The sequence below is a fragment of the Tasmannia lanceolata genome, unplaced genomic scaffold, assembly GCF_043159265.1.
Source record: "Tasmannia lanceolata isolate RefF3 unplaced genomic scaffold, GAP_Taslan_0.1 ptg000037l, whole genome shotgun sequence".
Taxonomy (NCBI): Eukaryota; Viridiplantae; Streptophyta; class Magnoliopsida; order Canellales; family Winteraceae; genus Tasmannia; species Tasmannia lanceolata.
The window spans coordinates 4,142,720-4,160,328 of record NW_027518714.1 but is presented as its reverse complement, the minus strand read 5'-3'; the positions used below and the strand labels follow the sequence as shown (position 1 = coordinate 4,160,328).

The following is a 17,609-nucleotide window of genomic DNA, read 5'->3' as shown; positions in this document are numbered from 1 at the left end:
GTACCTTAAACAAAGAAGAGTCGCCATCCAAGGAAGTGGGCCAAGGATCCCATACTATGCTCTGTTGCAACGGATAACCAGAGATTATAAAAAGAGGGTTCGTGCTTGGTTACGAATTTGGAAGGTCGAAAGAGCACCTCATCCGCCCAAGTGCAAACACCTGGTCTCTTATGCCATTTATTTAATAATTTTGAAGAGTTTTGGGCGAAAGTCATATGAAATGGGAATGAATATCTCCGAGAAGACGTCTATCTAATCATGCATGTCTCGGAGATGAATAATAAGCACACCTAAAAGAAATGAAATAAGTGTCGCCTAAGAATAACTAGGTTATGAGTGTCATACCTAATTGGTTTCTGAGTTCTGGTGTGCAAACACATGCATGCTACAGCTAAAGGTATAGGATCTGTACATGAAAGTAAGAAAACACAGCAAAACACACACTTCAATTCTATACATGACTGGACAAAATGAGTCCTAACTCTAATGTGACCTGACTCGGACCAAGATGGCTGTCCATCCCAGCTGCTCTACGTATCCCGGCCTCGGGAAGAATCGGAGTCAACGTAGTTCGATGCCCTATTCTAAACTACTATGCCTAACCATCTAGAACCGCTATCTAGACTCGATCCACTAGACTCGACTGATTTTTAAAGCTTTTTTGTACAATTGCTTAAGTTCATGTGAATTGTAATTTTTAGGACTCTCTATATGCCCTAACTAATGCAAGTTGATTAGCCTTAAGCTAATGCAGGTGAGCCCTACATCCTACGTGTATTTAGGCTGTGCAACCTAAGAAAAACCATGGGCTGACTATATGCTTCCTAGAGTAGCCATCGGTTGGACTAAGTGTCTAACCGATTAACTTGAGGCCTCCTAACTTTAGGGACACTCACACGACAGGACACACCATATCAACAAATCAGGACAGATTCCTAACTCTAAAACACCATAAATAGCTAAGACAGACTCCTAACTCTAGGGGAAGATCTTTTTCAAAAAGGATTTGAAGAATTTTTTGTATTTTTGGAAATGTTTGAAATGTTTATATTTTTTTTAAAGGTTTGGCTGGACTTGGGATGTGGATCCCAAGCTGCACTACGTACCCTATGGGAAGGGATCAAGCCAACGTAGTTCGGAAATGATTTTCCTAACTACTCTGAATGACTCAAGATTTTTAAGATTTTTTGTTTTTGAAATGTTTTTGATGTTTTTTTGACTCAAAAGGACAAAATCCTATCATCATAAGGGTAGGGTAGACTTCTGGAATCCCGCAAAGGTCGGACAGCATCCTATGCTTTGCGAGGGAAAAAGACAGAAACACGACTCTGCAAGGGTTGGACAGCATCCTATACCTTGCAAGAGCAGATAGAAGAACATGATCTGATGAAAGGTTGGATAAAATCCTAACCCCTATGATGATAGAATTTGATTCCTGAACAAGAGGACTGACTCTTTAGACTAAGGACGGATTCCTATGCTAGTGGACTATCAAACTAAGATAAAGCTCACAAGTAATAAGGAAAAAGAGACCTTGTGCATATTTGGTAAAGGTAAAACACCCAGCCGGGCCGGACAGCTACCTAGCCCTAGGGTGCAACAAATGTGCAACCCAATACCCATAAGGGTAGGGGTATGTTGCCAAGCCGAGTAAGGTGTTCTCCCAAAACCAAACGACGCACAAAGATGAGGTTTAGCAAGCGAATGAGACTGGGTAAGTCTCTTAGACACAGAGGTAGGATAGAGAAAATTGCTAATGAGACTAGGCAAGTCTCCTAGGCACAGAGATGAGATAGAGAAAAATGCTAGCAAGACTGGGCAAGTCTCCTAGGATGGGCTTGGGCTATCACCTTCATCGCCCTTGCAAAGAAAAGGGCTACTAGTGTTTAAACGTCTAAGCAATTCTCTACCTAAAAGAGGGAAGAAGAAGAAGAAAGAGGGTACTACCATGATATGGTGAGTCCCCCTAAGGATGGGCTTGGGCTAGCGCCTTCATCGCCCTTGAGACGAAAAAGATAATACTGAGACTAAATCTATCCCGGACAATGAAAGGGGAAAGAAATTAATATAAAAGTATATAAGTCTCAGAACGGACCAAAAAAAAAAAATGCTTCACATAAAGTATTATGTACACAAATCAAGGATGCATCGACTAAAATGATACATAACCATAAGAAAGAGCAATATCTATTTATCATTTGAAAAGCCCAATATGCCTACCAATCTATTATAATACCAGGTGTAGTAAAAAAAATAAAATCAAGATGAAACCCAAGAACTAAAGCACTCTAACTGGCATTAGATTTAAAACATGACGATGAAAGCCCTGAAAATAATCAGTCATTCAGCATTGTAATCTGATTTGATAGCATTGTAACATGACCATGAAATTCAAAAGCTATATAAAAAAAAATACAATTATTTTAAGCAGACATGATATGCTACAATTTTTTTGTAAAGAAAAACCTTATAAACGAACCTAAAATAAACATGTTTGTACCATGCGATTATCAATAGGATGAATAAACTAATATTATAATCAAAGGAATATTTAAGAATAAATAAATCTACACAGTACACTACAACCCTAAATGCGTTGTAATCAGCTGACGAATAACATACAGAAAGGGATTATTTCAGGGTAAACATGAACACATTAGACCTCATTCATTCAATACTTGTTCATTCAGCCAGCAGGGAACTTGAAAAGAATGTAAAGCTAAGAAATCCATTACAAAACAATCAGGTTAGTATTTACAAATGTATAGGTAAGCATCTGTTGCAAAAATGACATGTTAACCTTGGCTATTAAATTTTTAATTTCCAAAATGGATCAATGACATCACATGAATAATAGCTGCTCATAAGAGACATGAGAGTAAGCTTCTGTTACTTTGCAGCAATGCATTGCAATTACCCATAGTTAAAAACCAATCAAGCTCTCACTTTATATTCCTTTGAATGTATAACCAAGTAAAATAAGGTCAAAACAAGAAAATGATTTGAAGGTATGTAAATGTTATTGTCAATCTCTTGACAGATTCTCAATCAACCATTTCAATTATATTGAACCAATTTTAGTGTTAGCAAATTAACAGTGATTTTTTTTTCGAAATCAAGCTACTGATTAACCGAGGTAATCAAGTCAAATGGAATATGAAAATCAACTCTATCTAAAAGGATGAAGTGAAGATAGATTGGGTACCTGATCAAAGAGTTAAACGCTATAATGATGGCTGGAATATAATGATCAAAATTGATTGCCAGAATTGGCGAAGGCGATGACCAGCGGCAATGGGCTTTTAGACCAACATAAATCATAGCCACAGAGTGCAGAAAATTATGGGACAACAACTGGGGTTTTTTTTTTTTAAAACCATTATAAATCACAACTACACAATGCACATTTGGGACAACAATTATGTGAATGCCCACATCCTTATATCATATTTACATGTAAAAGTATCTACACAAACACTTAAATGATTATCTCAACATCATTTGCCCTTGTCAGCAAATAGAGTGGCCTGAAATTAGACCTATTCCAAAATGGAATATTTAATTAAATAATCGAGCCCAACTAAAATCTTTTATTATTAGGAGACAGAGACATCGAATCACATAATCTCATTCGGTAACATAAAGCATTTTATTATTATTTTTAATAATGAAAAATATAATAATAATAAATAAATAAGCTATGTATACTTTTAGTTCAAGCATCACAACATGAACTACAATGTTTTGACACCATAAAATGAACTACAATAGATTTCTGTTCAGCACAATGATAGAAAACTATCATAGTTTTTATTTCAGGTATATATGAAGATAATACCATGTTTCCTTCAAAAGAAACGACATGCTAGCAAATGGGAGGGCTGAACTAGTGTAATATAGGGACTGAACCGATGCAAAACAGGGGCCGTTCTACGCCAAAACAAGGATTAAACTGTGTCAAAACAGGGACTGTTTTGTGCTAAAACAAAGGCTGAAATTGTGTCAAGACAGGGGCTGTTTTGTGTTAAAACAAAGGCTGAAATTGTGTCAAAACAGGGGCTGTTTTGTGCTAAAACAAAGGCTGAAATTGTGTCAAAACAGGGCTGTTTTGTGTTAAAACAAAGGCTGAAATTGTGTCAAAACAGGGGCTGTTTTGTGCTAAAACAAAGGCTGAAATTGTGTCAAAACAGGGCTGTTTTGTGTTAAAACAAAGGCTGAAATTGTGTCAAAACAGGGGCTGTTTTGTGCTAAAACAAAGGCTGAAATTGTGTCAAAACAGGGCTGTTTTGTGTTAAAACAAAGGCTGAAATTGTGTCAAAACAGGGGCTGTTTTGTGTTAAAACAAAGGCTGAAATTGTGTCAAAACAGGGGCTGAACTATTGACTAAACTGTGCAAGACAAGGACTAAACTAATGAACTAAATTAAGCCAAAATAGGGCTGAATCATTGGACTGAATTAAATCAAAATATGAACTGAATTATGGGCTAAAATAGTGCAAAACAGGGAGTAGAATCAAAGACTAAGTTAGTATAAAATGGAAGATGAATCATGGACTGAATTAATGCAAAAACAAGAGATTGGATCAGAGACAATTTTCAAAAGAATAAATGTCAAATATGAAAGACCAAACAGGTTCTACATAAGCTACAGAGAACTAAACATGATGAAACCAAACCGAGAAAATTGTGTAAGTATTTAGACATGACATTTGGCAGAGGTTACTGTTAGCCTTATTTCATCCTCATTTTTTTTTAGAACATTGACTATGGGAATGAGACAGCATACATATGAATCATTCAATAATGCGAATATCAACTCACTAGCATCACCTTTGAACAGTTATATTACCACAATTATGTAACAATATATATATATATACCAAATAGTCTTACACTATGACAATATGCCAAAAGTCATGGATTATAAAAATTCCATCTTATCCAGACTAATATGGCCTCAATTAAGGATATAAAGGAAATGAAACTGAAGCGAAGTTTGAGCTCTATATCAATACTTGACCTGTGTATATGAGACTCATAAAACCCAAATAAGATCAAAATCTCATCTTGAGAACATCAATTATTCAAATGGAAGTTATTACACATTTTCTTTCCTTTTCTTTTCTTTTCTTTTGTTTTAAAAAAGGATCCAAAACCATATTAGACCATTACATCTACACATTCAGCATCTAACACAGCAGATAATGCAGAATCTGATTTTAAAATTCTCATTTTCAGTATATGAATTCAGAGTCAGCCTTTCCTTTGTAGGATGTGGTTAGAGGAAATTAATGAAGGAAACTTATAACCTACAGGAAAGTTTTCTCACGTCATCAAATGGTCCACAAATGTAGGGAAATGAGGGCTGTAGGGGCAAATATCAAACAAGAGTAGCCACAGATAAAGCAAAGGGGTTTATATATGATTATAGAATATGATTACATTTTTATTTTATTTTTTTGCTTTTCAATAAAAAGGCATTAGAATAAGAAAAAAAAATTCTATAATCAATAGAACATGACACCGTTAGTATCAAAGATCAATCCATAAAAATGATACCAGCCCTAACACATAACTGTATGACTACCAAGTGTTTTCACTAGTTCAACTAATGAGATTAAATTAATAAGAATCGACTTTCAACTGCAAAAATAATTATTCAAACATAACATGAGCTGAAATCATTGCCCTTTTTAAAAAAAAAAAAAACTGAAAATCATACAATACTACTTAATGAAGGACAAAATTTAATTCTTATGGGAACCATAGCATATCACTACACACTTATGTATATACTATATCATATGAACAAAAGACATATTCTTCCTTAACTCATTTACTCAAAAGATTAACATGTAGCTCTAAATATAAACTCAGCAAATCATAGAAAATCATAAAGAAACTGGATGACTCTAGTTTATGGAAAATTCACCTTATAAGAGCCCTATATGAAGAAAATTTTATTCTAGAAACAATTAAATCATAATATATGAACGCATTGCTATTATAACATTTTAAGAATTTTATCCTATCAATGCTTCATACAAAACATATCTGCATGTTCCTTATATATTTTTCCAGTAAAATTAACACATCAGACCTTCATGTATTAATCTCAAAATAGTAAAATCTCAACAACTTGTAGCATCATCCATTTCAAACATAGGCCAGATATAAAAAAAAAAAATCACATTTCACAAAAGAGCAGTAGGCAGATCATGCTAAATAAACTTCAATTAAGAACTACTTATGACTTAATTAAAGAGATATAAAACTAAATCTAAAAATAGAACAAATCAATGCAAAAATAAATACCTATTGGAAATGTTTTCTTGATCCGCTGATGATCTTATCCAAACAGAAATGTTATCAGAGCTTGAGGAAGTTCGTCGGAGATGAAGATCACTGGCTCGTAAAATCTGAATTTGATGCAGCTGAGGTAATTGATAATGAACAAAATTTCTCTTTACATCTGCTTTCTTCGAATCTTAGACTCCAGATTTCTTGAAATTTCAAATTGTCACCAAATGTTTGTGACTACAAACAAAGGAGTTTAGATCTAAGGCAATTTGAATGAGAGAATAAAGGATCTTAAGCTGGAATTTTCGGATCTAAAGCTTTTTCTAACCAAAATCCTTGATTTAAAGTAAGCTAGGTTTTTAAAACAGGGGCAAACAACAAGATCTGCTAAGAAAAGTAAAGGTAAAAGAAAAATATAGTGATCGAACAAGCAAAAAGTTAAACTAGAGGAGTTAGGGTTTCAAAGGTATGGAAAATCATAGATCTAAAGGTCTAGGAGTATAGATCTACGATTTAAAGCTCGATTGAAGAATTTAACACTCTAAACTTAGGGCTTAAAAAAAAAATCTGATCTTGAAAAATAAAGAATCACGGTAGAAAAATAAAGGTTCATGCGAGAAATAGGCATAAGAATGAAGAGATGAAGCTGGCCGGAGCTCGCGATCTCATCGGAGATCTTTATCGGAGAAAGAAATCATGGCCGGAGAAGAAGAAAGGACGAGGAAGATTAAGGTCAGTTTTTTTTTTTTTTTTTCTCTCTCTCTCTATCTGATTTGGTTTTTAAGAAAACCCTAGATCTGAAAATGAGCTCCCCTTTCGCAACGAATTTTTTATTATTTTATAGATAAAAATGGGGTGCTGATATTGGCACTCCAAAAAATGATGGGCGCGCGATTGCGCGAATTTTGATGGGCTCGCGAATGAATCGTGTCTTTTCTGCCCCGGGTCACATCCTTTCCAGGATAAATTCGCCCCCCCTTCAGGATAAATTCACCCCTTTTCTGGTTTACACTACAACACCGCCTCGGGTCAATCACTAGGCAAACGTGCACGGATTGCGATGAAATTTTGCGGGGAGCTAGATGGGACCCTAACCTAGCTAAGGGTGAATTTTGGGACCCTAGGTGATTAATTTGGTTGGGTTTTTACTCAAACACGGGAGGCTTAGGCTACGGTCAAAATGGGGTGTCTACAATAAGCACTAAACATTAAATAATAACAAAAAGTCAAAAACGCCCAGGGCCTGGGCGGCCGCCTCATCACTTGGGCGGCCGCCTAATAACGCCCAGGCGGTGAGACCGCTTTTTTAAATGCCCAGGGCCTGGGCGGTGCGTTTTTTCTGCGCCTAGCACTTAGGCAGCCTGGGCGGCGGCCTTTTAGAACAGAGGTTGAAGGCCAGCTATAGGCGGTGCAAGGCCGTGGATTATCGGTTCTAGAGGTGTTTTTCAATTTTTTTTTTAGATATTAATATATTTTCATAATATCTTGCATTTTTTTTATATAAAATACAAATACTTGAATACATAACAATTCAAACCATTTTATGCATAAGCACTAAACATTAAATAATAACAAAAAGTCAAAAAGGCCCAGGGCCTGGGCGGCCGCCTCATCACTTAGGGGGGCGCCTAATAACGCCCAGGCGGTGAGACCGCTTTTTTAAATGCCCAGGGCCTGGGCGATGCGTTTTTTCTGCGCCTAGCGCCTAGGAGGCCTGTGCGGCCACCTTTTAGAACATATGTTGAAGGCCAGCTATAGGCGGTGCAAGGCCGTGGATTATCGGTTCTAGAGGCCATGGGAGATCTGGGAGGCCGTGGATCGACGGACTTAGCAATGGGGTTGTTGGGTTTAACTGTAGGAGGTTGTGGTCTTCGGAATCAAGATCGTGGGTGGTTGCCGAAGGACGGGTGTGATGGCCAGTAGAGGCCGAATCGAGAACCATAGAGGCCAGATCTGGAGTATGGCTCTTCTGTGGTAGCTAGATCTAGGGCTGTGGAGGCAGGATTTGGGGCCGTGGAGGCCGGATCTGAAGCCATGGAGGCCGTGAAGCTAGATCTGGAGCCAAGAAAAACCGTGGAGGTTGCCGGAGGCCGTGAAAGGCCGTGGGGTGCTAGACCTGGAACCGTGGTAGGCCAGCTATAGCTTGATGACGATGGTGGTGGCTGAGACTCCCCCGGCGAAGTTGACTTTTATGGAGGAGACGTAGCAGGGATTGGAGGTGATGACTGTGGAGAAGGGGGTGGTCGTCGACAGGGAGGATGACCCATGGGGTTTTGGTGGTGGTACGACGTGGAGGCTGCCAGAGATCCGTCAGTGTTGTTAGGTGGTCGGCTATCGTGCACGGTTAAGGGCGCACAATAGCTCTAGGCCTTCGAGCAGGATTTTTTAAAATCGAATTCGGAATGTGGTGGAGAAGTCTGTGTAACGTGTAACGATCTTGACTTGGTGGGCCCCACAATATGGCACTTTTTGTTGGATTCGTTACAATTGAGGTTATTGGGTAATGTAAGGGTAATGGGCTTTTCTTTTGGGCCAAGGAGAATGCTCCTGGGCAATTCATACTATGTAAATCTGATGGGACTATTGGTCCCCATTGTAAATTTTGCTAGTATGATTATATTTGTCAATTTTCCAAAATAAAAATAAAAATGAGTAGTATTACCTTCATGGATGTAGGCCATTGCCGAACCACGTTAAAATCTGTCTTGCATATTTCATTCTCTCTTTATTTTATTATATGGTTATATGGTATCAAAGCATTATATATTTTTTTATCATTCCCGATCTAATCATTTCTCTTGTGGTTCTCTCGTATTCTCCCAATGTCAATTTGATCTCCGGATTCTAGAAAGTCTTTGGGCTTCATTTTCCTTCTCCCTCTAGATCATGGGGAGAAAGAGCGCCAATGGGGCATTGCTTGGAAGGGACAACATCTACAAACACCCCCATCCATCACGATAACTACAATAGGATCCATGCCACTTCACACTATGGTAAACTAGTTTGTGAAATCACCTATAGAGAATGCTAGCTATGTGTGTATCTTCTGTCCATCCGTTCAAGAATGGATGGTGATGGTAAGTGCCTGGGTCCACTTTGTGCACTCTGAGCATGGCCATCTGATATTTGATCGGACGGCAAACTTTCTGTGATCAAGTCTTGAAGGTCACCATTAGAGTGATTTGTGGGTATTTTGGTAACCTTAAGGAAGTTAAAGAACTTACGAAATAAGTCTCCAGTATCATTGATCTGGATTTCTGGACCATCAGCTCACAGACATGGGCTATATATAGGCTTTCTCTATTTTATTTGTCCAAAGGAGAGAAAACAGAGAAAGAGAAATCTCCGTAAGTGCAAGAAGATGCTTCCAGTTCTTCATATCTTGGTGCTTTTGTTACTCGGAATGGGAGGAATGGCTTCTCAAGATGAGAATCTGGAAATTATGTTAAAGGGCATTATAGGTGCAGTTATAGATTCCACCTCTAGAGCTGGCAAAGAAGAGAAAATAGCCATTGAAATGGCTGTTGAAGATTTCTATCTCAGTACTGGCACTTGAAGGACTAGCGGATCCCGTTCAGACAGCTTTTGCCGGTAAGTCATTGACGACTTACATTTATTTACATTTTAATTTGGTCAAACGTGAACGAGTCTCTTTAAACAAGCCATGAAAAACGGCAAGCCAAAATTGAAGGAGAAGAGGAGATTTTCTTCATTAAATTTGGGACCTGACCGAACCTTGTTCTTTATGGGAAGAGCCCTTTCTACTACTTTTAAATAGGGATTTGCTAGGGACTTTCGCAGAAAGGCATTTCGCGGATGGTTGTTGCATGAGAGAGCAGCGACACAGGCTCACTTTTCCGCAGATTTTGTCGTATTCATTTAATTCATTGAGGTGGCACGATACTCGTGCAGGGAAGTTGCGAGCCTCTTCATCGACATGTGGTCTACCTCGATCACGACCTTGAATATGTACAACGGCATTCGTAAGTTGAGCAAGCCCATGTCGCACTACTTGCTGGAAAGTTTTGAATTGATTTGCTAATTCTTGAACTCCGCGAGCACCATTAGCGAAGGAATTGCATGCCAGCCTATCCATAGTTGTCCATTCCTAAAACGCACTCGAGCATGGTGAAAATGATAAATGTTTCAATGTAAGGATTTAATGACGTGATAAAGATGAATGTTGGGTCTGAGAAATAAAATTATGGGGAAAAACATGGGAAATTGAATCGTGGTGGTGTCATTAGCAATATTGGGGCATGAGGGTGAAATAACTTGGGAAAAGGGGCTGTTCAGTTAGCTAAAAGGAAGGCTAACCGATGGTTTTCTGCTGCAAAAACAAAGATGAGAGGAAGGATTTATCGACTGTTGCTTTAGAGGACTGCTAATTTGTAGGGAGAAAAGTTTCGAGAAGGGCTGAGAATCGTTTTGGAGGCTGGCTGTGTAGAAGAGAGGGCTAAGTTTAAAGGGAAGAGAAAACTAACGTAGGAAGGGGTGGTTGATGGTTGAAGCAAGTGGGTTCGATATTGGGAACTTGCCGAAAGGTGTCTTCAACTTGTTAAAGAAGAACGCCGTCTCCTTTGATAAAAACCCGTGAGTCCACAAGGAAATAAGATAAAAAAACAGAAATTCATATTTTATTCAATGAAAGATCTGAAATTTTAATACACAAGTACATATTTATAGGAAACAAATAGTTCTCCTGCTCAAACTCTAGCTCTAATCCAACTAAGATTTGGATAAGCTATCTCCTTTTTTCTTAATTATATCCAATCTAATTCAAGTATCTGTCTCCTAGTTAAGTAGGACTAAGAAAGAAGGAGATAAAAAACAAAAAAGAAAAGGAAACAAGGACAAAAATTGCGCTACATTACATGGCCGAACTTTGAGGGTGCTCTGGTTTGTTATGCTCGCTTGCAAACTCCACGCTAATAGCATCCATGGCCGGACTTTGAGTTTGCTCTTGACTGTTATGCTCGCTCGCCAACTCCATGCTAATAGAACTCCTTTCTTCAGTGTCCGCTGTTGACGGTGTTGAAGCTCTCTCTTGAAGTTGAAGCTGCCCATTGTCCCAGTATTTTACTAGTGTCACCATCCGTTTCCACACGCTCTCCTTCATAGGAGATGCACTGCCTCCATTACCCACATGGAGGCTATGTGTTTTGTAGACTAAGTGAGCCAGGAAGAGTAGAAGAACAATGGTGGAAGTGCCCACTGTAATGACAAAGAGCCCCCAGAAATCAGCGAGGCTCAGGCTGATCTCTGTGCTATCGTTGCTCATCGAACATTCGGAGAAAGAGGAGACCAAGTTGTTTTCTAGTTGTGTTATTTTTCCGTTCTCTGATAGTTCTAAGATGGCCGTAGAAATGTCAGTGGCTAGTGGGGAACCCTTTGGGAATACCTGACAATACAAGGTAGGGAGAGCTTCAGCTGCTGCAAGTAGACGCCTGAGGAAGTTTATCATTTTATTAAGTATAACATTCTAGTGTATGACCATTCCCCCCCCAAAAAAAAACCAGTCTAGTGTATGGAATTTACACAAGATCATCAGTGTATATGGCTTAATGATCATGATCTGATGGTGGAACACTTCTACGTAAGTTTTATTAGCTGATGGGGTCCCTCCATCTGATCATGACTTTAGAACGATGATTTTGGTATACATTGTATTCTCCAGTGTACACACTATGTATTACATACAATCACGGCTGTGAGAATTAATCATAATTGACATGTCGATGCATCTGCATTCGATCTGGAGCATCCATCAGGTGTCCCTTACTGAGATTGTCCTCAGATTAAAATTCTTTCTCATTGGATGGTCTTAATCATCCAATAGGTAACCATCCAATAGGTAGCGCCTCCGGAGAGTTAATTTAACTGCACACTTTCAGGCCAAAGATGGGCAATTACGATTGACAGTTCGGTGTCTTTTTTTTTTGCAGGATAACAGATCCATGTAGTCATCCACTTGATGGATGGTCTAGATCATGGATCCCACAATCGAATACAAATATTTGTACCATTATATGGTAGCTATTATTTGCCCCTCACGTTTTTCTCCTCATTTAAGCTACTGATATTTGCACTACCATGTTTTGATAATGAGACGAACTCACTTTGTCTTTAAATATTTAATTGACTGTTTGAGAGTTTTGAGGGAATTGTATTATCCTTTTATAGCTGGTTAAATAATAGAAGACACATTGAATTCGTCTCGTTATAAAAATATTGTAGTGCAAATATCAGTAGCCCTTATCCTTCCTGCTTGGATCATCCTATGGAGTGGGCCGTGCTTTTTGAAAAATATGAGTTTATACGGTCACATATCATGTAATTCCTCGGGCATATAATATTTACTAGGAGAAAGGATTCTACTTACAAAGCCGAACCCTCCTGATCTGTAGGTTGGGCCAGCCATGGCAAACCCTTTGCAGTACTTGGCGAGGAAAACCTTGAGATAGGGGAGCTCGAGAATTGCAGCTGTGATCTTTCCGCTTATGAGATCTTCCTCGTAATCTTCAGCTGTTGAGAACTTCTTGATGTTTTCTGTGGGGAAATTCAAAACATTCTGCAGGAATTTGAAGACTAAGGAGTTACCAATGTACCCAACCATCACATTGCTCTTCCTCAATGGTTTCAGTCTATCGACCGTTAGCATGGAGGTTAGACTGGCTGTATAGCTCGAAGTTAATATCAATACCACGAACAGCCACACCACGATCACTACTCGAGAGAAGTTGCTGCGGAGTTTCTCCCCTGAAGCAGAAGCAGAAAATGAGAAGAATAAGAAGAAAATGATGAGAAGAAATGACTGCTGTTGGGACTTGGGTAGAACTCACGCTTAAGAGCTAGTCTTTTAAGGGAGGGTGCCCAAGTCCTTATACCTGCCACATCCATTCACTTTTCCATGTGGGATCTTTGCTTTCACGTGGAACCGCCAACATAGGCATGATTCTAGGGCATAAGGAGATTATTTTCCCATGCATCAAAAATCCACTCTTATCAGATGAAAAAGATTTTTGCGGTGATGCGAATCTCCATCAAGACCCAACTTTTGATGGCTTAGATCACCCAATGATGTGGGATCTACTAGTTTTTTTTCCCTTACTCACATGTCGGCCATTTTGGGAGCCACAAAATTTTCCCATGACATATTAGCGTAAGCAATGGTTAGGTAGCTGAGAGGGAGAGACCTGAGAAGGACCGAGTATGAAGGTAAAAACCCGTACAGTAATTACAGTGCTGCTAATACTTACTATGTGCAAAGAAGAGGGTGGAGAAGGTGAACCAGAGCATGGTGCCGAGCTGGCTCCGCCATGGCCCCCTAAAATCTGGGTTCCTTGGGTGCTCCAAGAACCAGACGATGAGACCAGTGTATGCGAAGATGGCGCCCGTCACCGCCCACATAGACTTCGTGAAGGGTCTGATAAACAACCATGCCTTCCGAGAGCCTTCCAACTTACCAGTATTGACCACCATCGCCAGCCCTTGCTCAGTGTAAGGGTGAGTGAATTCAACGTACCGAGAGCGTTCGGCAGTGATTGTAGTGTCACCGACAACGGCATCAAAAGTCTGCCACAAGTTTGTCATCTTTTTTAGAGAAGAATAACAAATAGTACAAAACTTAGCTAAGTTCTAAGTTTTGATTGTTATTTAGATAGCTAGAGACATCTCCATGGATGACCAAGTCATCCAAGAATATTAGCAATTAGAAGTAGACTTTGACTGAAATAGGGGCTCAAACTATGAAGAGAAGTTCAAAAATCTCCCCAACTTTGGCTGAAATATGAGCTCAAAGTAGGAAAAGTTCAAAAATCTCCCTAAAATTGTACGCATCGGGGCTTTTCCTACACAAACAAGAAGAGTATATGCATAGTTACCCATAACGAAGAAACCCTGTACGTGAGTGTTTTGACAGGACAATAGCAGACGGTGATGGAATGTGGGCCTCATTTCTTTTTGACAGTGAACGCTCTCCAGCATTTCCACCACCTTTTGTTTATCTTCTTGCAAAAATTGCTGCATTTACATTATGTTTGGTTGCACGGGATGGCTCGGAGAGTAGTAGAAAAAGAAGTCAAAAGGGAAGAGACAAGCGTTTGATTTGTTTAGAAGAATAGTGGAATAGTGATTTGTTTAGAAGAATAGTGGAATAGTGGTAAGTAGTGTTTGGTTGCGTGGCAGTTCTCTCGGACAGTAGTGGAAAAAGTAAGGTGTCACTACCATAAAAAGAGAGTGAAGAGAGAGATAGGGAAGAGCGAGAAAGAGAGCGAAGAGACGAGACCTTTTCACTATTCTTCTACCAAAAATCTAACATTTTGGTAGAATTTGGTTAGAAGAAGAGTAGAGGGGATATTAGTGCCACATTAGCGCCACTTGTGCAAAAAAGCAATAATGATGTCTAGAGCATGTTGGGGAGTCAAATGTAATTTCAAAAGAATATTGGCAACCAAACAAGGAATAGGCATTCATTGGCATTTGAAATTCCAATGAATGTCGAGCCTTAATATTGGCAACCAAACAAGGTAGGCATTCATTGGCATTTGAAATTCCAATGAATGTCGAGCATTTGTGCAACCAAACATACCGAAACAAAAGGGGTGGAAATAAGGGGAGGAGGAGTGGAAAAATCATTTCCAATCAGTTATAGGAAACTTTTGGGGTGGGTGTTGCGCTCTGATCGAAGAAAGGAAAATAAAGAAGCTGTGTCCGTTTTTTTGTTTGAAGATGAGAAGCTGTCTTAGAAATGGAATCATCACCTTTAAATAAACCTGATGGACTAGATCATCGTACTGATGGACTAGATCATCGTGTGTGCCATAGTAGGGCACGAAGTTATGAGGCAGATCGTAGGGCAATAGTTTCACGGCCTCTTCGAAAACGTCTATGCAAAAGCCCGAAACAACGGAGTTGTTGTCCACCTTAACGAACTGATTGATTGTTTTTTTTCCAAGAACACCGATTTTTAGTGGCTTTGCGTCTGTCGCGGCCTCCCACCCTCTTGGCGGCATCAAGGTTTGGCCTCCAGGCCAGAAAACCTGAGCTTCCAATTTATCTGCACCTTCTTCTTCAATTGCACTGTTTGAAAATCTGAATTCCAGCGACCAGAATCCGAGTTCTCGATAGCTCTTTCCGAACATGTTCACAATCTGGAAAATCGTCGTACCCACAAATTCTGTGTCTTTGAAATTGATTTTTCCACTCAATCCGCTGAAATTGCTTGATAAGATACCTTCTACTAAACGATCACCCCCAGTTGAATTCCTCTTGATGGCCCCACCCACGGTCCAAATGGAATCATAAGCACGTAGAGCAAAGATTCCTGGGTTAGGATTCTCTTCTTCTTCCGAATATTCTGATTGGAAGTTTCTTCGAAATCTGTTGTTGAAAGCTCGGAACTCCTTGCTGGTTTCTGACAAGTAGGGCTTGATTCCTATAACACCTTGCATCGTGGAAACAACGGAGGAGTTAAAGGAATCAACTAAACTCGTGATACTGCTTGTAGTTATCCATACATAACCTTTTCCCATCATTCCCATTTTGTTTGCCTCCGCGAAGAGACTAACTGCGAGGGGTAATGAAGACTGCAACAGGACGAAGACTCTGCATTGCTGGCTTTTTAGCTTCTCTAACTCTTCTAGAATACTGGTTTCTGGATCAGATAATGAAGCCAATGGTGGGAGAGCCAACTGGTATTCTATCTCCGAACTCACATTTCGGAGGGCATCGGAGAGAAGTGTAATGGTTCCGGCATCGCCACCACTGAAGGTGTTGTCTTCATAGATTGCTGTAACTCTCCGCCACCCATATATGCCTACTATGGCGGCGATGCATTTCATCTCGGCGGAATTATTGTTAGCCATCGGAATTAAGAACGGCCATCTCGCCGTCATCAAAGGCGGAGTGATGGCAGCTGCTGTTAGGGAAATAATTGGGACTTTATATCGGTTTCCGGCATCAGCCACAAGCACAGCTTCCTCCCACGACGCCATGCCAACAATCACTTGTGCTTGCTTCTGATTGATGAGTTCTTCCGCTGCATGTTGAAGTATAAGTGATTAAATTACACTAACCCTTAGGCCCTGTTTGTTTAAGATTATGACAACCTATTGTCAGCTCCAAACCGATTACGGCCTGTTTGTTTAAGATTATGACAAGAGATTGTGAGTGTCAAACCGATTATTGGACTCAAAATCGCGTTTATATTTGAGTCCATTAATCAGTTTGGCACTCTCAAGCGGTTGTCATAATCTTAAGTGAACCGGGCCTTATTGGACTCAAAATTACATTTAAATTTGAGTCCAATAATCGCTTTGGCCCTCACAATCTTGTAATAATCTTAAGCAAACAGGGCCTTAACAGCTTAATCTTTTGGAGTAATTGGTTGTTTCACATGGTATCACAGCAGGTCATATGGATGGATAGTTGGGAGGTAGGAGCCCCCTTATGCTGCAATTCTGTAGACGGGATGATCTCTTAACCCAACAACTTCTTGATATTAAAAATTAACATGTTTGACCAACCCAGAAGAGGGGCCAGATGTGCTGTGTACAGCCAACCCCCCAAAAAAGAGGGGTTACAGGTGAGGGGGAGTGTTAAGTATACATGATTAAATAACACCAACTCTACAAGCTTAGGCCCTGTTGATTTTAGATTATAACAACTGATTGTGAGTGCCATATCAATTATTGGACTCAAAATTGTCATAATCTTAAACGTACAGGGCCTTAAGCTTTTGGAGTAAATGGTTGATTTACAATAATAACTATGAGAAATCTCAAAGAGCTAAGTGCTTAATTGGAGATGCTGGATCAAAGCAACATATAAATGGGGAATTAAAAGAAAATAGAGAATAAATAAAAAATAAAAAATAAAAAATGGAAGAGTTACCAGCGGTGGCCGCTTGAAGGGGATTGCCGCCAGAGCTTAGTATGTGGAGGGCCAATCTGGTAGTGGAAGAGGAGTTGTTAAAGTCTTGGATTGCAATTTCCATGGCTGTCTTTTCCTCTCTTCCGATTCGTGAATTAGCGTCGATAATTGCGCCAATGTTTGCTTGTAAGAATCTGTTTTCAACTTGGGCTGTTAGCTTTGCTGCATGAGAGAGGAGAAGAAAGGAGAAGAGGAAGAAGAAAAGGGCTCGAGAAGGGAGGGAGTAGAGACGAGAGGGAGGCATTTTGGCCCAGTGAGGCGAGCTGTTGTGCATTCTCTGCTTCTCTTGAGCTAACTAAACGAACTATTGAGAGATCGGGCCATCTAGATTGTCAGATCTCCATCTGGTCAAAGTTTTATAGGCTTGGAAGAAATAT

General features: G+C 39.6%; 1 protein-coding gene and 1 long non-coding RNA gene across 3 annotated transcripts in view; one reads left to right on the top strand and one right to left on the bottom strand.

Moving 5' to 3' along the window:
- Window positions 1-13,410, top strand: part of LOC143862421 (uncharacterized) — a 24,017-nt gene extending 10,607 nt beyond the window's left edge. Inside the window, exon 2 of the long non-coding RNA XR_013240295.1 lies at window positions 12,708-13,410. This is a non-coding gene — a long non-coding RNA (uncharacterized LOC143862421). The remainder of the gene's footprint in view (window positions 1-12,707) is intronic.
- LOC143862420 (glutamate receptor 2.7-like) lies at window positions 10,922-17,609 on the bottom strand. Of its 2 annotated transcripts, none has more exons than XM_077373464.1 (5): window positions 17,194-17,606; window positions 15,063-16,339; window positions 13,560-13,875; window positions 12,683-13,059; window positions 10,922-11,701 (listed from the first exon to the last, which is right to left on the bottom strand). In XM_077373464.1, the coding sequence occupies exons 1-5, from the start codon at window positions 17,504-17,506 to the stop codon at window positions 11,171-11,173; spliced, it is 2,814 nt and encodes a 937-aa protein (XP_077229579.1). In that variant the 5' UTR covers window positions 17,507-17,606; the 3' UTR covers window positions 10,922-11,170. The 2 variants fall into 2 exon arrangements, with proteins under 2 accessions (XP_077229579.1, XP_077229580.1); XM_077373465.1 differs by having other exon boundaries at window positions 11,623-11,747; window positions 17,194-17,609.

What these genes read in the sequence shown, in the direction of transcription:
- LOC143862420 (XM_077373464.1), bottom strand. Translation starts at nt 17,506, where the DNA reads ATGCACAACAGCTCGCCTCACTGGGCCAAAATGCCTCCCTCTCGTCTC. An exon ending in CCTTCAAGCGGCCACCGCTG is followed by an intron (nt 16,340 to 17,193) that starts GTAACTCTTCCA and finishes TTCAACATGCAG; the next exon opens with CGGAAGAACTCATCAATCAG. An exon ending in TCCATCAGGTTTATTTAAAG is followed by an intron (nt 13,876 to 15,062) that starts GTGATGATTCCA and finishes AACTTGTGGCAG; the next exon opens with ACTTTTGATGCCGTTGTCGG.